Below are 15,213 nucleotides of genomic sequence, written 5' to 3' on the forward strand. Positions count from 1 at the left end.
GACTCCGAGCCCGGACACCAGGCCCAGGGCAGGGCACTGACTGGGCCATGGGCCCCATCTCCCAGAGCTGAAGAAGCGGGCCCCACAGAGAATCAGTGCCTGAGAGGACAGGTGGAGACGCTGCAGGGGCTGCTGGAGCAGGTACAGCAGCACGTGGCCCGACAGGCCAGGGCCCAGGCCGAGGCACGGACACGGCAGAGCTTCCTACAGGACAGCCAGCAACTGCTGCTGTGGGCGGAGGGCGTCTGGGCTCGGCTGCACAGTGAGGAGAAGGCGGTGGACGTGGCCTCGGCCCAGAGGCTGCTGATGGAGCACGGAGACCTTCTGGAGGAGATACGGCTGCAGCAGGAGAGGTCCGGACGGGAGGCGGGATAGGATGTGCCTCAGGCCGGCTAAGGCCTGTGGGGACAGGACATCAGAGAGGGAGAGGCAGGAAGCAGGGCATCACTCAGGGTTGTAGTCCAGGCTGGTGTCCAACAGGTGCTTGGGGCCGGCTTTAAGGAGGGGGACGTAACCACTGGTCCGGCGTCCTGAATGCTTCAGGGAGGGACGCAGGGAAGAATCTGAACTTCCTGGAAGGTTCTGTCAAGTGTAGACCTGGTCATACCCCATCCAGGTGAACTTGATGGACTGTTTGAAATCAGGACAGCCTAGTCTCCCAAGCAATTCTGGGTAACCAGAATGGGAACCCCTGGAGTCAGATGGCTCAGGACCACCTCCCCTCCCCCCATGGGACTAAGACACCCAATTCCTCAGCATGGCAACGCCTCTCCTCCTGCGGGGACGATGCTACAGGTCTTCAGGCAGTCAGGGTCACCCGGTACAGTCTACAGGCTGTGCCCTGCACGAGAGACCCTGACAGGTAGCCAAGTGGTCACTGAATCCATCCCGTCCTTTGTGCTCAAGACTCTACAAATGGTTCAGGGCAGCATCAGCTCAGAGGAAGTGGAGCCTTCAAGCTGTGTGCCTGTGGGCCCTTTGTAAATACTCATGGCCTGGCAGTGGCCTTGCAGTCAGGCATGTATGCGGTTTGAGTGATGTTTCTACTTGACTTTGCATCGGCATTGGGATGGTCCCCCGGAGCAAGGGTGTAACAAACCGGGAGCAGGGAAAGTATTGAGACCTCAGTAGTGTGCGAGGCCTGTTACGTTCTGTGCATCACTAGTGGGCCAGGGCACAGCTGCCCCATGGAACAAGTGAACCAGTGGGTCTAACCGGCCTCAGACCTCCTGCCAGCTACCCTTCTATCAGAGCTCCAAAATGACCCAGTGAGAGGGGAGGAAGGGGGGTGAGAAGGAGATGGGGTTTGACCACCTTCCTGTCGTCCTGGATAGGCTGCAGCAGCTGGAGGCCCGGGGCCAGCCCATTGCAGCCTCGGACTCTCCGGACTCCCAAGAGGTGGCCCGTGTTCTGAGGCTCCTGAGCCAGCGAGGCTGGGGACTGCAGGCCGCCTGGGAGCAGAGACGGCAGCAGCTGCAGGAGGAGCTGGAGCTGCATAGATTCGGCAGAGATGTAGATGACTTCACTGCCACTTGTGCCAGCCATGAGGCCTTCCTGCGGCAGGGCTGCCTTGGGGTAGGAAGTCTGGAATACAGGGCTGCGGTGATGCTTCCCCATCACTGGAGGGAGCTTTGAAGTCAGTAGGCAGGGGTGGAGGGGTGCTGGCGGCCCTGGGATGGCAGTGGGCGATAGGGTGCTGACCCCTGTCATCCCAAGCATGACCCCAGGTCTCTGCACCCCCAGGAGGATGTGGGGGAGGCCCAGAGCCTGCTGCAGCAGCACCAAGAGTTTGGACACCTGCTGGGCATCCTTGGGCCTCGCGCAGAGGCTCTGCGGGCACGTGGCGAGAAGCTGGCCCAGAGCCGACACCCTGCTGCGCACAAGTGAGCAAGGCCTGTCTGGGCAGCGCCTACCGCCCTTTCTCAGCCTACAAAGCCTGTCGCCCTGAGGCCGGGGGACAGTGTGGGGAGTAGGGGAGCGGCAGGGTGCACCCCAGGCTGCGGTGGGCCTTAGAGTGGAGCCCTCCCTAGACCCTCCCCCATTCCACCTGGCCTCCAGGGTCAGAGCGCAGCTGCAGAGCATCCAGGGACGGTGGACCGGGGTCCAGGAGAGGAGTGAGCAGAGGAAGAGGCAGCTGCTGGCCTCCCTCCAGCTCCAGGTGAGGGGGCCAGCCCAGGTGCACGAGGCCTCCCCAAGAGGAGTGCCTAGGAGTCTATCACTGCACTAACAGTTGTGTGCTCTGCAGAGCCCTTGATAGTTTCCAAAGCGTTTTCCCACATGTTAGGTCCTTGACCCTCATAGCGCTTCTTGTGAGACAGGCATTATGGCTCAGATTTTTCCTGATGAAGAAAACAAGCTGAGGCCACACTGTTCAGAGTCAAGACTGGACCCGAAGTCTTGATAGACCTCCTTGCCATCCTTCATCTGGCTGTGCCCCTTCCCCATCATTTCTGGCCACACTCTAGGCTCATGCATGGGCCACGGGCACCAGCTGCAGACCTAGGCTCTGCCGGATAGTTGCTCAGCCCCCATAGGGGCTCAGAGCTGCACCAGTCCACAGGCCTCCTCTACCATAAGCCTATTAGGAGAGAAATGATCACACATCATTTGATGTGAGCTGGGGGAGCGGGGACTGCTCAAGTGCTCCTCTTATCTGGGCACAGGATACCATGGGGCCCAGGCCATCAGTCCCCGGGCATCTTCCTACTGTGAGGGAGTAATGTGAGGGAGAAACATTTCTGTCCTGTTCTCAGCTTCCCTGTCTCCACATGGGAGCAATAACCCCAGCCCCCCCTTGCACACTAGGATTGGATCTGGGCCATTGGGATTCTGTGAGACCCCTCCCCCTCAGCCCTGGTTGTAAGACCTATTTTCTCCTGGTTCTTGAGCAGAAATGGAAACAGGATGTGGCAGAGCTGATGCTGTGGATAGAGGAGAAGGGGCTGATGGCAGCACATGGGCCTTCCCAAGAGCCCAGCAACATCCTGCAGCAACTCAAGCTGCACAGAGCAGCTGAGCGAGCGCTGTTGGCCACCTACGGGCACATGGAGGCCCTGCAGCAGGTGGGGGCAGTGGACACAGGGCACAGGGCCTCCTCCTCCTCCTCAGACTCCCAGCCCAGAATTGCCCTTCAGATTCTTTACTGCTACCTCGGACATAGGATCCCCCAGATTCCTCCTCTGCTCGGCTGGGTACCTCTTTGTCTTGGCACCCAAACCAGCCCAGAAAGTATCCATCATCTCTTCCCCACCAACCTCAGCTCAGCCCAGCCCAGCCCACCCCACCCCACCCCCAGCTCCTAGGGCAGCTCCAGTGCCTGCTACGTCTACCTGAACAAAGCCTTCTCTACCATAGTCTGATGCCTGCTCCCCCCACTTACTCTGCTCTACTTGGTGGTATCAGAGGAAAGCCCTCTCACCTCTGTCAAGATTTGGGGCCACATGAAATTCTTGAGCCCTGGAAGCCTGTGGAACGCAGCCTGTAGCCAGCTACCCCTTCCCCCACCTCTGCCACCTGGGTCCAGCCTGCTGTGGCCGCTCATGGTACCAGCAACTCAACAAAACTCCCTTGGTCTTTGCGTCCACCCCAGGTTGGGAGACAGCTGTTGAGCAGCAGGCTCCATGCCCAGGAAGATGTGCAGGGCAGCCTCCAGGGCCTGAGTGACAAGTGGGAAGAGTTGAAGCACAAGATGGCAGAGCGTGGGGACCAGCTCCAAAAAGCTAGGCAGCAGACCCAGCTTCTGCGGCTGCTGCAGGTCAGCTGGAGGGACAGGGCACGGGAAGGAGACTAAGCCTGCACTGAGCCAGGCAGGGTGAGAGCAGGCAGGACAGGAAGGGGGGGGGGGGCTGTGGAGCAGGAGTCTGGGGTATTCTACTAACTCTGGATTAGCCCTGGGAAGTCCTGCAGTCTTAAGAGGCCTCTAGCCTATGGCAAGTTGAGCCTGGCTTTGCCCTCCTATAGGCCAATACAGAATCGTCTCCTGTGTACCCCATGTGTGTGGTCACCGCAACTTGCATCCCCGTGGAGGAAGAAGCATGAGGGGACAGGAGTGGTCATGAGGCTCAGGGGGAAGGCGGGAGGTGGATGACGGTAGAGGCAGCAGGTCCTCGGTGAATCTGTTAAGCTGCAAGCAGCGTGGTGTCAGAGTCCAAGAACTTGCATGCCTGTACTCCAGAGCTAGTGCAGCACCTTGCACCTTCCTCAGGATGCCAAGGAGAAGATGGAGCAGCTGGAGGGGGCTCTGCAGAGTGCAGAACCAGGGCAGGACCTGGGTTCAAGCCGGCGGCGACAGAAACAGCACTGCCAACTGGAAAGCGAGAGCCAGGCGCTGGCCAGCAAGATGGCTGCCCTCGTCGCCCAGGCAGAGCGGGGACTCACCTCCCAGACCGTCAGGGAAGAGACCCAGAAGTACCTGCAGAGGTACCCGCCTGCTTGTTCCATCTTCACTCCGCTGTGTGCCACCCCCACCATGTGAACGTGAGGATTGATTCCACCCAGGGAGCCCTGCGGTGGCATCTGCAGGACCTGAGTTCTCCAAATCTCTGTCCCTTACAAGAGGGGTCGTTTCTGGGATAGGAAGACCGGAGACCCCAGCTAGGCATGCCCAGCACCCCAAATCGGAAGTCATACAGGTCAACTGAGTGAAAGCTTGGGCCTTGAGCCCTCTCCAGCCGCTTCCCCCTCACCAGTTGAGGCTTTGCCCCATCCCTACTTTGTTCCTCGTGAGTCCCTGGCTGGGCTACACAAAGCACCGAGGGTCTTGTCCCCATCTGTTCCCAGCATCCGCCATCTCTTCTGTGTCCACCCAGATTCGAGTCCCTGCAGGAACATCTGGCCACTCGGCACGTACAGCTGCAGGCCTCACTTGAGCTGTACCGGTTCTACCAGCTGAGCGACCTGGAGCTCAATTGGGTGGCTGACCACATGCCCAGAGCCAGCTCCACCAGCTCCACCAGATGCTTGAATGGTGCTCAGAGACTTTGCCACAAGCATGAGGTAGTGCCCCCCATTTTCTCCCGGGATCCCTGACATCCCATTCCTAGACCTTAGAAGCCCTCTGTCACTGCTCAGGGTGTCCTGATTTCCAAGTCTCTGCCCTCAGTTATCCCCTGCCCAGGAGTGTTGTCTCGGTGGGGCCCGGAGCCGCATCCACGGCTCCGTTCCAGGCACCCCGTGACAAAGGGAACCCCAGAGGCGGCAGCTCCTCATGCTGTTCTGTGGCAGGTGCTCCAGGCACAGGTGAAAGCCCACCAGGGACAGGTGCAATGGGTGCTGGGTTCCGGACGGAGCCTCGCAGCCTCGGGGCACCCCCAAGCCCAGCGCGTCATGGAGCAGTGCCAGAAGCTGGAAGGCCTCTGGGCAGAGCTGGAACGGACATGTGAGGTACAGGCCCAGTGCCTGCAGCAGGCTGTTGCTGTCCAGCAGGTAAGATGCAGAGAGCTCACAGGATCAGGGGAAGTGGCAGAAGGGAGGCAAACTCTGTGAGTGAGGTGTGCAGGACTGGGACTCTTGGGGCACTGGGTCAATGGTGAGAACCTTGGCCCAGGAGGTTGGGTGGTCCCCATGTAGGCACAGGACCCTCTTTGTGCTGGCTGCTGGAGAGCCTGGCATCATGTCCACAAGGGGTGGTGGAGGGTTCTATGTGAGATCATCGAGGTGAAGTGGTTTAATTCTTGGCAGTATTTTCTGGCTGCATCAGAACTGGAGGACTGGGTGAAGGAGAAATGGCCACTGGTGAGCAGTCAGGACTATGGTGGAGACAAGGCAGCCACTGCCAGGCTCATTGGGAAGCACCAGGTACCATGTTCCAGGCATCCTCCGCACAGTCTGCACTAGGGTGTCGATGAGCCACGAGGAGAGGGTTGTCACATTCCCAAAAGGCACATCTACTAAGCGGCACAGAGCCCTGCTCTTGCTTCCTGACAACACGGCCAGTTCCTTTCCTGCCCAACCCCAAATCATGCAAGACCCTTGCTCCTCCCCAGTGCTCCCTTTCTTCAGAGGCAACACTTTGAAGAACCCCTGCCCCCTTTTTGTAGTCCCTTGACCAGTTTATACCCCTGTAGCCTCAGGATTTCTCTGCCTTCTCTTCTTCCTCTCGCCCCAGTACTTTGTCCTCGCTTGGGGTCACCTGTTCTAACCCTCTCCATGTTTTCCGCAGAATTCTCCCTCCCACACTTTGAATGTCATTCTTTGAGTTAACTAAATGCCCTCCAGAAACCTATCTTCCTCCACAAGCATTCTCTAGTTAAAGGGAGAGAGGCCTGGACCACCCTCCTCCTTCCTGGAATCAGACTCTCAGGATCACACAGCATTAGACCCTGCAGCAATGCTGGCTCGGGATGGTACTGAAATGTCCTCCTATCTGGGCATTGTTTTCTGTATAGCCCTCATGGTCAGTGTTTCCGTGTCCTGTGACTGAGGACTCTCAGCCATTCCTACGGGGTGTGCCTGGAGCTGTGACCTCGTGGAGCTTTGGTGTCCCAGTCATCCTGGGCAGCTCACTTACCTCTTTCCATCTGCGTAGACTGTATTGTTGGGGTCTAGTACAGAGCCTCCTTTGTAGGCTCTGCCTGTGCCCTCCCTTCCTTTTAGCCAGCATTTTACCCTTTCCCTCCAATTACCCAGCATTTACCCTTCCTTGCTAAATAGTGAGCCCTCTGAGGGCACCATCATGTCTTCACTTTGATGGAACAGTAAGAGCTCCATCAGTATCGGGTAGGTAGATGGTGGACGCATGGCTGGACAGATGGGTTGGGGATGAATGGATGGGTAGATCATCGGGTGGGTAGATGGGTAGGTGGCTGGGTGTGAGGATCAGTGGGGGAACAGATGGGTAGGTAGATGGATGTATAGATGAGTGAGCCACCCAGAGCTACCCTGAGCCTGGCACGGGTCCACGTGTACCGGCAGGCCCTACAGCAGGAGCTGGTTCTTTATTGGAGCTCCATGGAGAAGCTTGACCAGCAGGCCCACACCCTCACTGGTCCCGGGGCCCCTGAGCAGCTGGAAGTGGTGCGGGAGAGGCTTCGGGAGCAGCTCCAGGCGCTGCAGGCGTTGGCAATCACACGGTAAGGGGCACCGTACCCACTCTGGGTACGGGGAGTCTAGCCACAGTGGACTGTTCCTGTACTGTGACTCTGAGTTGGAAGGAACCCATGGCCCCAGGCCCACGGAGACGCCTCAGATGAGTCCTTGTTGTGTGTTACTCACCTCCTTCCATCAAGTCCTCAGTGAGGCCCAGTGGAACTCAGCCCCTAGCTCCCTACGCTCTTTTCTTCCCCACATGTGCACCTTCCACTGCCCTGCACTGTCCTTCTTAGGCTGGATTCTTCTTGAATCCAGAGCCACAGGCTTGGGCAGAGACCACGAATAAACTCTTTCAGATTCCCTCCTTCAGCCCAGCCAGCTGCCCCGGGGGAATTATGCAACTGACTTGTGGGAACTACGGGCTGTCCCCACAGGGGCCAGGAGCTGGAGGGGACTCTGAAGCTGCATGAGTTCATGGGAGAGGCCGAGGAGCTGTGGAGCTGGCTGGCTAGCCAGAAGCAGGTGGCCAGGGAAGGGGAGAGCCTCGGAGAAGACCATGAGCACGTCCTGGTGAGAGGAAGGCCAGGGCTCGGTGGATAGCCTGTGGCGGGAGAGTGAGGGCAATGGGACAGCCTGGCGGGGCTATGGAGAAGGGGGCCAGGGGGGTCATGAGCCCTGGCTGAGGACAGGCCTTCTGAGGAGAGTGTGCGGGCACGGTGGCTGTCCAACCGCTCATTGCCCGACGGTCATGAGCCACCTGCTTCCTAGGCTGCTTGCTGCCTCCCCAGCAGGGGGCCACTCTGTCACCCACTCCTTTCTTGTCCTCAGCACCTCCGCACCAAGTTTGCAAAGCTTCAGCGCCAAGTAGAGTTGGGTGGCCAGCGGGTGGCAACCTGCCAGCAGCTGGTAGAGAGCCTGCTGGAGCTCGGGCACCGCGCTGCCCCCGACGCCCACCAGAGGCAGCAGGACCTGCAGTGAGTGGCCAGTGGGCTAGGCCAGGGTTGCGGGTTTGGGGGGAGCGAGCGGTGCGGGCAGTTTCTGGAGTGCAAAGAGCGGGTAAGATGCTCTGGGGCCATGTTGGCTCTGCCTGCCCCCAAGGAATCTGGAGAGGGGGCCGGTCCCAGGGAGGCCGAGCGAACCCCGGGTGACCACGGCCTGCGGAGGGAGGCAAGGCTGGGTGTGCAGGTCAGGGAGTCCTGCCCAGACCCCCAGGGACACTTTTCCAAACCACTGGCTCCCAGGACTCAGGGTAGGAGCTGTGCAGTCTGCCTACCTGCCACCTGGCTGGTGTGCCCCGCCCCCCGCAGCCTGTGGCTTTGAGGCAACGCCATGATTTGTCCATGACCCCCAACATGGACACTGGCTATGGCGGAAGCCTTAACAGCTCATTGAGAGTGGGCTGAGTAAATGAAAAAAGGAGAGAAGATGCAGCCTCTGCCCTCAAATATTTATAATTTGAATGACATACTGAGACTGGAATATACAAGGTGGAAGAAGTACCACAAAGCATAGAAATCAAGTGGTAAGCATGGCAGCGGTGAAGGGCTGAATTCGTGGTAAAGCTAGAAAGGCTCCGGGAGGCAGGTTTGCAGGCAGGCCCAGTGGCAGGGAAGGGTGTTATAAAGGGGAGCTTTGGGCCAGTCCTGGGTGCAGCCCAGAGAAGAGGAGGGCTGACCAGACTAGCTAATGGTGGAACGAGATGCCGGGCCAATGGGTGACCTCCTACTGCTGTTCCACATGCCTGGGGACAGGGCTTCCTGGTCAGAGCTGCGGGAGCTGACCCAGGCCCAGGGCCACCGGCTCCAAGATGCCGAGGTCACCCTCAGAGTTCACAGAGATCTGTCGGAAGCCCTCAGGCAGGTCCAGGTATGAGCCTGAAGGGAGGAAGGGAATTCTTTCTAGAAGTGGATCCGCCCCAGCCTCGGTGCCCCACCCTCTGTTCCTGATGACCTTGGCCATCTCCTCTCCTCAGGAGAAGACCACAAGCCTCCTCAGTGATGTGGCCTCAGACCTGCGTGGGCTGGAGGCCCAGCTGAGGAGACACGAGGAGCTGGAGCATGAGCTCCTGGGCACTGGGCGGCAGGTGAGCCAGCCTGACGACCTCTCCCACTCAGGCCCCTACAGGCCACTCAGGCCTGCCCGTCTCTTCCCCTGGGTTTTCTCCACTCCCACGGGGCCTCCACTTGGGCCTACCGTGCATGTCCAGGCATGGCCCAAGGAGGAGTCTGCGGGCCAGGCTGGCCCTTCAGCCTCTAGGAGGACATGACCCTTCCCTCCGTATGCTCCACCCTGACCCCAGCTGCAGGAACTGCTGGAGACTGCGAGCAGGGTACAGAAGCTGGGTCGGGGACCCCAGGCCCATGCGGTGCAGCAGAGGCAGCAGGCTCTGGTGAAGGCCTGGGAGGCCCTGAAGCTACACACGGAGCAGCGCAGGACTCAGCTGGAGCGGGCGTGCCTCCTGGCCCGTTTCCACAGATCAGTGAGGGCTCCTTACTCTTGGGTGGTGTGTGTGTGTGTGTGCGCGCGCGCATGTATCATGGTGCATGTGCATCATAAACTAGATCCTCCAGCTCTAGAGGGAAACCCAGTATGGACATGAGTTAGAAGAGCATCAACATACCTATTTGTGAGTACCTGAAGTTTGCAAAACTTCTGTACTTTGTGTCACTGACCCCTCTTCATCCATGCAATGAGATGTTTGGACAAAAATCCAAGGTCCCTCTAGCTCTGTGTGATGTGTACACACATCAACAGAAGGCAGTTTATAAGTATTAAATTAGAAATCCGGAGGACAAGGTGAGTGGCAAGAGGTCATGGTGCCAGGAAAGGCTTCGTGAGACAAACAAGGCCTTGGCCCTTGAAGAGCAAGTGAGCTTGGAAGAGATGGGAGGGAGGAGAAGGAGTTTCTAAGCAGGAGGGGCACCAAAAGCAAAGGGTGATGAGTCTGGCAAATGTAGATGTTTAGTGGACCTGGAAGGATTAGGTTGGACGACAGCAGAGGAACCTGGTGACAAAAGGCCCCATGAGCCTCACCTGAGGCTCTGACCTGGGACAGCTCAGTTACTCTGATGTATGAGTTCATCTGGGCAGACTGTAGTTGGGCCTCAGAGCCCGGTTCTCTGCCACCCAGCCCAGATCTCACCCCACTCTCCCTCTCCATCTCTTGGGGACCCAGGTGCAGGAATACACCTCCTGGGCAGCCAGAGTGTGGCAGGAGCTGCAGGGAGAGGAGAGCTCCAGGGAGCCCAGCAGTGGCCTTCTAAAACTCGTCGCCCACCAACAGCTTCGGGCAGAGCTGGAAGCCCGGGAGGAACTGCACCAGAGGGCCTCCGAGCTGGGCCAGCAGGTGCTTCTGGCTGCAGGGACACCCATCAAGGAGGTGGGCCCCTTATTCTGATGCCCCCCAGCTTGCCCTGACCTAGTCTGAGCCTGATCACCTCACACCCTGCCCCACTGTGCCACACCGGCCTCCCTTCAGAGCCTTCCCTCAGGACCTGCTTCGATCTTGTCCATGCGGCTCTCCCCAACGCAGGCTCCCCACATGCACATCCCCAGGTCCAGGAAATGCTGCAAGGCCTGCAGGATGAGCGGGAACAGATGTTCCAGGCCTGGGAACAGAAGGAAAAGAAACTACAAGCCATGTACCAGGAGCAGATCTTCCTCAGGAAGTGTACCCTCCTAGATCAGATCCTCACAGCCCAAGAGGCAGGTCCCCCTCACCCTGTAGCACCTATCCCCATGCTCCCTCCTTCCTGCTTCCTCTCGCTTCCACTGGCTTCCTTGCTTCCCGGGACCCTGGCTTTTTCCCTGATAGGAGGCCCAGAGGCTGTGTGCTGCCTTAGCACAGATGGCTGCAAATGGGGGTGGGGAGCCCCAGCTGTGTGGACAGTCCCTGAGGGCCTCTTTGACTTTCCCATGGGCTGATCCAGGTCTCCCTGAAAACAAGTGCCCTGGGGAGCTCAGTGGAAGAGGCAGAGCAGTTGGTGCGCAAACACAAGACCTTCCAGAAAGTTCTGACTGTCCAAGATGAGCAGGTAATAGATTCAAAGAGAACTTGGCATGGTCAGAAATTGGGGGTGACTGGAGGGAAAGGAGGCAGAGTCCAGGAGCTTTGGAGAATTGTAAATGGGGGACACGGAGTGATTGGTGCATACCCACAGGTAATGTTGATGTATGGGGGCAGCCTGTAGGAGTAGGGGTGCCTGGTTGGAACTGACTGAGCAGAGTTGGATGAGGGCCACACAGCAGGGATACCTGGCTCTACATGACTTGGTCACTGTGTAGCTGTGGGACTTGGTTCTGGCTTTCTGGGAGGACCAGCCAGCCCTGGGCCATGTCGGGCTGAGGGGAAGGCTTCCCTGTGAGCCAGCCCCTGCTTCAGCCTCCCATTGTGAGAAAGCAGTGCACTGTGTCTCCGACCCTGCCCTGCAGGAGGCAGCTCTGTGTGAGCAGGCGAAGACCCTTGGGGGTCCCAAGGTGCAGGATGGGCTCCGCACAGTACTAGAGCATCGGGCTCGAGTGAAGGACCTGGCGGAGAGCCGGGGACGTGCCTTGCACACCTCTCTGCTGCTGACTGGCTTCACCACGGCCGTGACCCAGGTCAGAGGGCCACCTCCAACCCAGTGCCTTTTGCTCGGGCCACATTTTACAGTGTACAGATGACATTCACCTTCATAGGTTCATTCGGGCCTCACCGCACCCCTTTGATAAGGACACTGAAGTTTGGAAGGTCAAATGGCTTTCCCAGAGGCCTTGCTGGGACCCAGGACATTTGATTAAGAGACACTATGAGCAGAGACCCCACTGCTTCCTGAGCTCGTGAGGGCTAGGGCAAAGAGAAGAAAGGGGTAAGGGGCAGGGAACCGAGTATCTAGGGCCTAGGAACAAGCCAGCCTCGCCTCCAAAATGAGTTCCCACCCAAGGGCCCTGCCCGCCCCTTCCCTGGGGCGGGGGACCAGCCAGGCCTGGTACGCGTCTTCCTGGGCTAGAAGCACTGGATCTCATTTCCCAGGCACTGCCTAGCTCAGCTCTTGGGGCCAGCAATCAACTACCTGGGCACAGCTGAGAGTAGATATGTGGGACTTCTCTATGGACTGAAACAGTATCAGCATTATGGGACATATCCCCACCCCCACCAGGCTCAGGTCTGGATCCAGGAGCAAGTCCAGCAGCTGAAAGAGCCAATCTGTCCCGGGGACCTGAAAGATAACTTGAGACATCTGCGGAAACACCAGACCTTTGAGGCTGAAGTCCAGGCCCACGAGGAGGTGATAATCTCTGTTACCAAGGTAACAGCCAGGCCCTTGGCCCCAGTCCTACCCCAAAGTGTGGACTCTCGGTCGCCAAAGGGAAAGGTCTTAAGCATGGGGAGGGGCGACAGGCAAGCTCTCCGGGTGTCCTGTCTTCCAGGATGGCGAGGCTCTCGTGGTACAGAGCCACCCTCAGGTAGGAGAAGTCTCCCAGAGGCTGCGGGTCCTGCAGGAACACTGGCAGAAGCTAAGGCAGGCAGTGGCTCTTCGGGGCCAGGACCTGGAGAACAAACGGAACTTCCTGGAGTTTCTGCAGAAAGCAGACCTTGCAGATGCCTGGATCCAGGAGACGGTGAGATGCAGCTAGGCAGGAACAGAGCTGGAGGTGGGGCTGAGGAGCTGAGAGATGGGGGTGAGGAGCCCCAGGCCTGCAGCTCCCTGGCTTGCCGACAGGCAGGAGCCCCATCAGGAAGTTCCCCAAATCTCCACCTGCCCCAATACTGCCCCAGGGGCTGGGCACACATGGGGCTGGGACTCAGAGCGCCTCCCACAGACCCTCACCCCTCGGCCTCGGCAGGAGGCGATGGTGGACATGGGCGACCTGGGCCAGGACCTTGAGCACTGTCTGCAGCTCCGTAGGCAACTCCACAAGCTCCGAGGAGTCTGGGCCCAGGTATGGGGGCCCTGCGGGGCAGAGGTCAGCCAACTCATCCCCAAAGGCCACTTAAAGGCTCAGAGTAGTGACCCCGCGTGGGTCTTACCCAGCTCGGTGCTTACTATCTGCATGTGCTTAGCCAGGCCCCCTATCTCACCAAGCCTTAGTTTCTTCATCTTTAAAATAGGGATAACACCTGCCTCCTAAAGGGAGCATGTATGTGTGGTGGTGGTTACCTGAATCTACACGTTATAAAACTGCAGAGAACTGTTCCTCCCTCCCCCCTCCACACACAGATACATGCATGTGGAAACTGACAAACTGAATAAATCCTGTAGTCTGGTTAATAGTTGTAAAGTCTAGGGACACCTGGGTGGCTCAGTCAGTTAAGCATCCAACTCTTCGTTTCTGCTCAGGTCATGATCTCGCAGTTTTGTGGGTTCGAGCCCCAGGTTGGCAGCACGGAGCCTGCTTGGGATTCTCTCTCTATCCCTTTCTCTCTGCCCCTCTCCCACTCACACTGTCTCTGTCTCTCTCAAACTTAAAAAAAAAAAAAAAGTTATAATGTCCATTTCTGGTTTTCATGTTATGCCACAGTTATAAAAGATGTTCCTTGGGGGTAGATGGGGGAAGAGTACGTGGGACTTCTCCATTCTACTTTTGCAATTTCCTGTGCATCTGTAATTACTTCAAAATTAAAAAAAAAAAAATACACGTGTAGTGGGTAATCCTTCAACTGCAGCTGCTGGGACCCCTCATTCAGCCCCTCAACTTCTCACCGCACCCCCCCACGCATCCCCCAAAATCTATTTCTCTTATGTGGAATAGATGAAAGAACTTAGGCAAATGTAGTCCTACTCAGGTGTTAGAGACCAAACATGCTAACCTCCTCCCTCTTGATGTAAGTGTGTATGACATTTGACAGGCTGCAGTGCCCCAACCCATGCTGCCCTTCTCTGGTGGTGGAATTCACAGCCACCTTGACAGACGCTGGGGTAGAAAGAGCGCCAGAGAGACTCAAGGAGCTGGGCTCGAATCCTGGCTCTGCCACAGATGAGCCACGTTAGCCTCTAAGCTCTGCTCTGGCATCTGTAGGAGAGGAACCCCCTTCCCTGCCCAGCTCGCATGAGACACTTCCTAGGGAAGTGCTTTGGAAATTTAAGCTCTACAAGCTGCCTTTCCCAGGGGCAGGACACCTGCAACCCTCTCCCTACCAGGGACCTCTCCCCCTGGACCTGTAAGCCCCTCGCAGTGTCGGAGCAGTGGCAGCCTCAGCCTGGTGACTCCTAGGGGTGGAGACAATCCAACACCAGGAGGCCCACGCTCGCCATTTCATTCCACCCCTTGCTTTGCTTTTCTCATCCTGAGAAGCTGTGTTTTAACTTTAAAGCTTCTGTTAGTCACCGCGTGCCTGCCCACCCGCCCTGCCCAGTTCTGACCCAGGAACATATTTTCTAGCCTTAGAGATGACACCGGGGCTGCAGGCCCCAAGTGCATCTTGCTCACTGCACCTGGCATGGGGTGCAGCTGTCTCCGCTCCCCAGACATGTTGCTCCTCGCCCTCTCTCGGTCCCAGGCAGCCCCTCCACGTGCTGACTGCATTGCCAAGGCAGGGCTCGGGATGGGTGCTGCCAGTGACTTCACCCTGCAGGACACAGTGGATGACACCCACATCAGGAGCATCAATGACTTGTCCCGGAAGCTCCAGAACCTGTGCCCTGAGCAAGTCAAGACCGTCTGCCAGCGGCGACACCAGCTGAACAACAGGCCAGTCCTGGAGTGGGAGGCGGTGGGGCTAGGAGAGGGAGGCAGGGGCTGGAGGGCCACCTGACTCAGCCTTACACCCTCCTTGCCAGGTGGAAGAGTTTCCATGACAACCTACTCCGGTACCAACGGCAGCTTGAAGGGGCTCTGGAGACACACACATTGTCGGGAAAGCTGGATGACCTCACTGAGCGGATTGGGGAAAAGGTAAGTAGTGAAAGACCACAGCAGCCGCCTGGGGGCACGCTCACCGGGAATCTACATAGGTCTCGCCTTTGGTCTCTCTCTCTTCAGCTTGGGCTACTGGAGGGAGATACTGCTAGGGGTCCGTCACGGTGGGGGTGGGGCTGTGCCAGGGGCTCTCAGGATGTCAACTTTGGGCCCCAGAAGCCCCCATTGCGGGCTCGGAGGCTGGCCCACCTGGCTTCCAGAAACGCTGTGAGTCAAGAGGCCAGAGCGCCACCACCCCCAACGCACCCTTCCCTCTGTTGTCCCTGAGTAAGTGCAAAGCATGCA

The 15,213-nt window shown here is 58.2% G+C and overlaps 1 protein-coding gene across 1 annotated transcript in view; it reads left to right on the forward strand.

The window, feature by feature from the left end:
- Positions 1-15,213, forward strand: part of SPTBN5 (spectrin beta, non-erythrocytic 5) — a 45,495-nt gene that overhangs the window by 16,343 nt on the left and 13,939 nt on the right. The window contains exons 16-40 of the mRNA XM_060618859.3: positions 66-353; positions 1,335-1,575; positions 1,744-1,883; positions 2,059-2,158; positions 2,892-3,062; positions 3,590-3,754; positions 4,205-4,419; positions 4,809-4,995; positions 5,224-5,424; positions 5,680-5,796; positions 6,913-7,070; positions 7,464-7,599; positions 7,858-8,003; positions 8,781-8,895; positions 9,002-9,112; positions 9,329-9,508; positions 10,205-10,408; positions 10,585-10,734; positions 10,959-11,063; positions 11,461-11,628; positions 12,168-12,317; positions 12,439-12,630; positions 12,856-12,951; positions 14,585-14,700; positions 14,790-14,904. Of these exons, the coding sequence (XP_060474842.3) occupies positions 66-353; positions 1,335-1,575; positions 1,744-1,883; positions 2,059-2,158; positions 2,892-3,062; positions 3,590-3,754; positions 4,205-4,419; positions 4,809-4,995; positions 5,224-5,424; positions 5,680-5,796; positions 6,913-7,070; positions 7,464-7,599; positions 7,858-8,003; positions 8,781-8,895; positions 9,002-9,112; positions 9,329-9,508; positions 10,205-10,408; positions 10,585-10,734; positions 10,959-11,063; positions 11,461-11,628; positions 12,168-12,317; positions 12,439-12,630; positions 12,856-12,951; positions 14,585-14,700; positions 14,790-14,904 (3,967 nt within the window). The remainder of the gene's footprint in view (positions 1-65; positions 354-1,334; positions 1,576-1,743; positions 1,884-2,058; positions 2,159-2,891; positions 3,063-3,589; positions 3,755-4,204; positions 4,420-4,808; positions 4,996-5,223; positions 5,425-5,679; positions 5,797-6,912; positions 7,071-7,463; positions 7,600-7,857; positions 8,004-8,780; positions 8,896-9,001; positions 9,113-9,328; positions 9,509-10,204; positions 10,409-10,584; positions 10,735-10,958; positions 11,064-11,460; positions 11,629-12,167; positions 12,318-12,438; positions 12,631-12,855; positions 12,952-14,584; positions 14,701-14,789; positions 14,905-15,213) is intronic.

Source organism: Panthera onca, chromosome B3, assembly GCF_046562875.1.
Source record: "Panthera onca isolate mPanOnc1 chromosome B3, mPanOnc1 haplotype 2, whole genome shotgun sequence".
NCBI lineage: Eukaryota > Metazoa > Chordata > Mammalia > Carnivora > Felidae > Panthera > Panthera onca.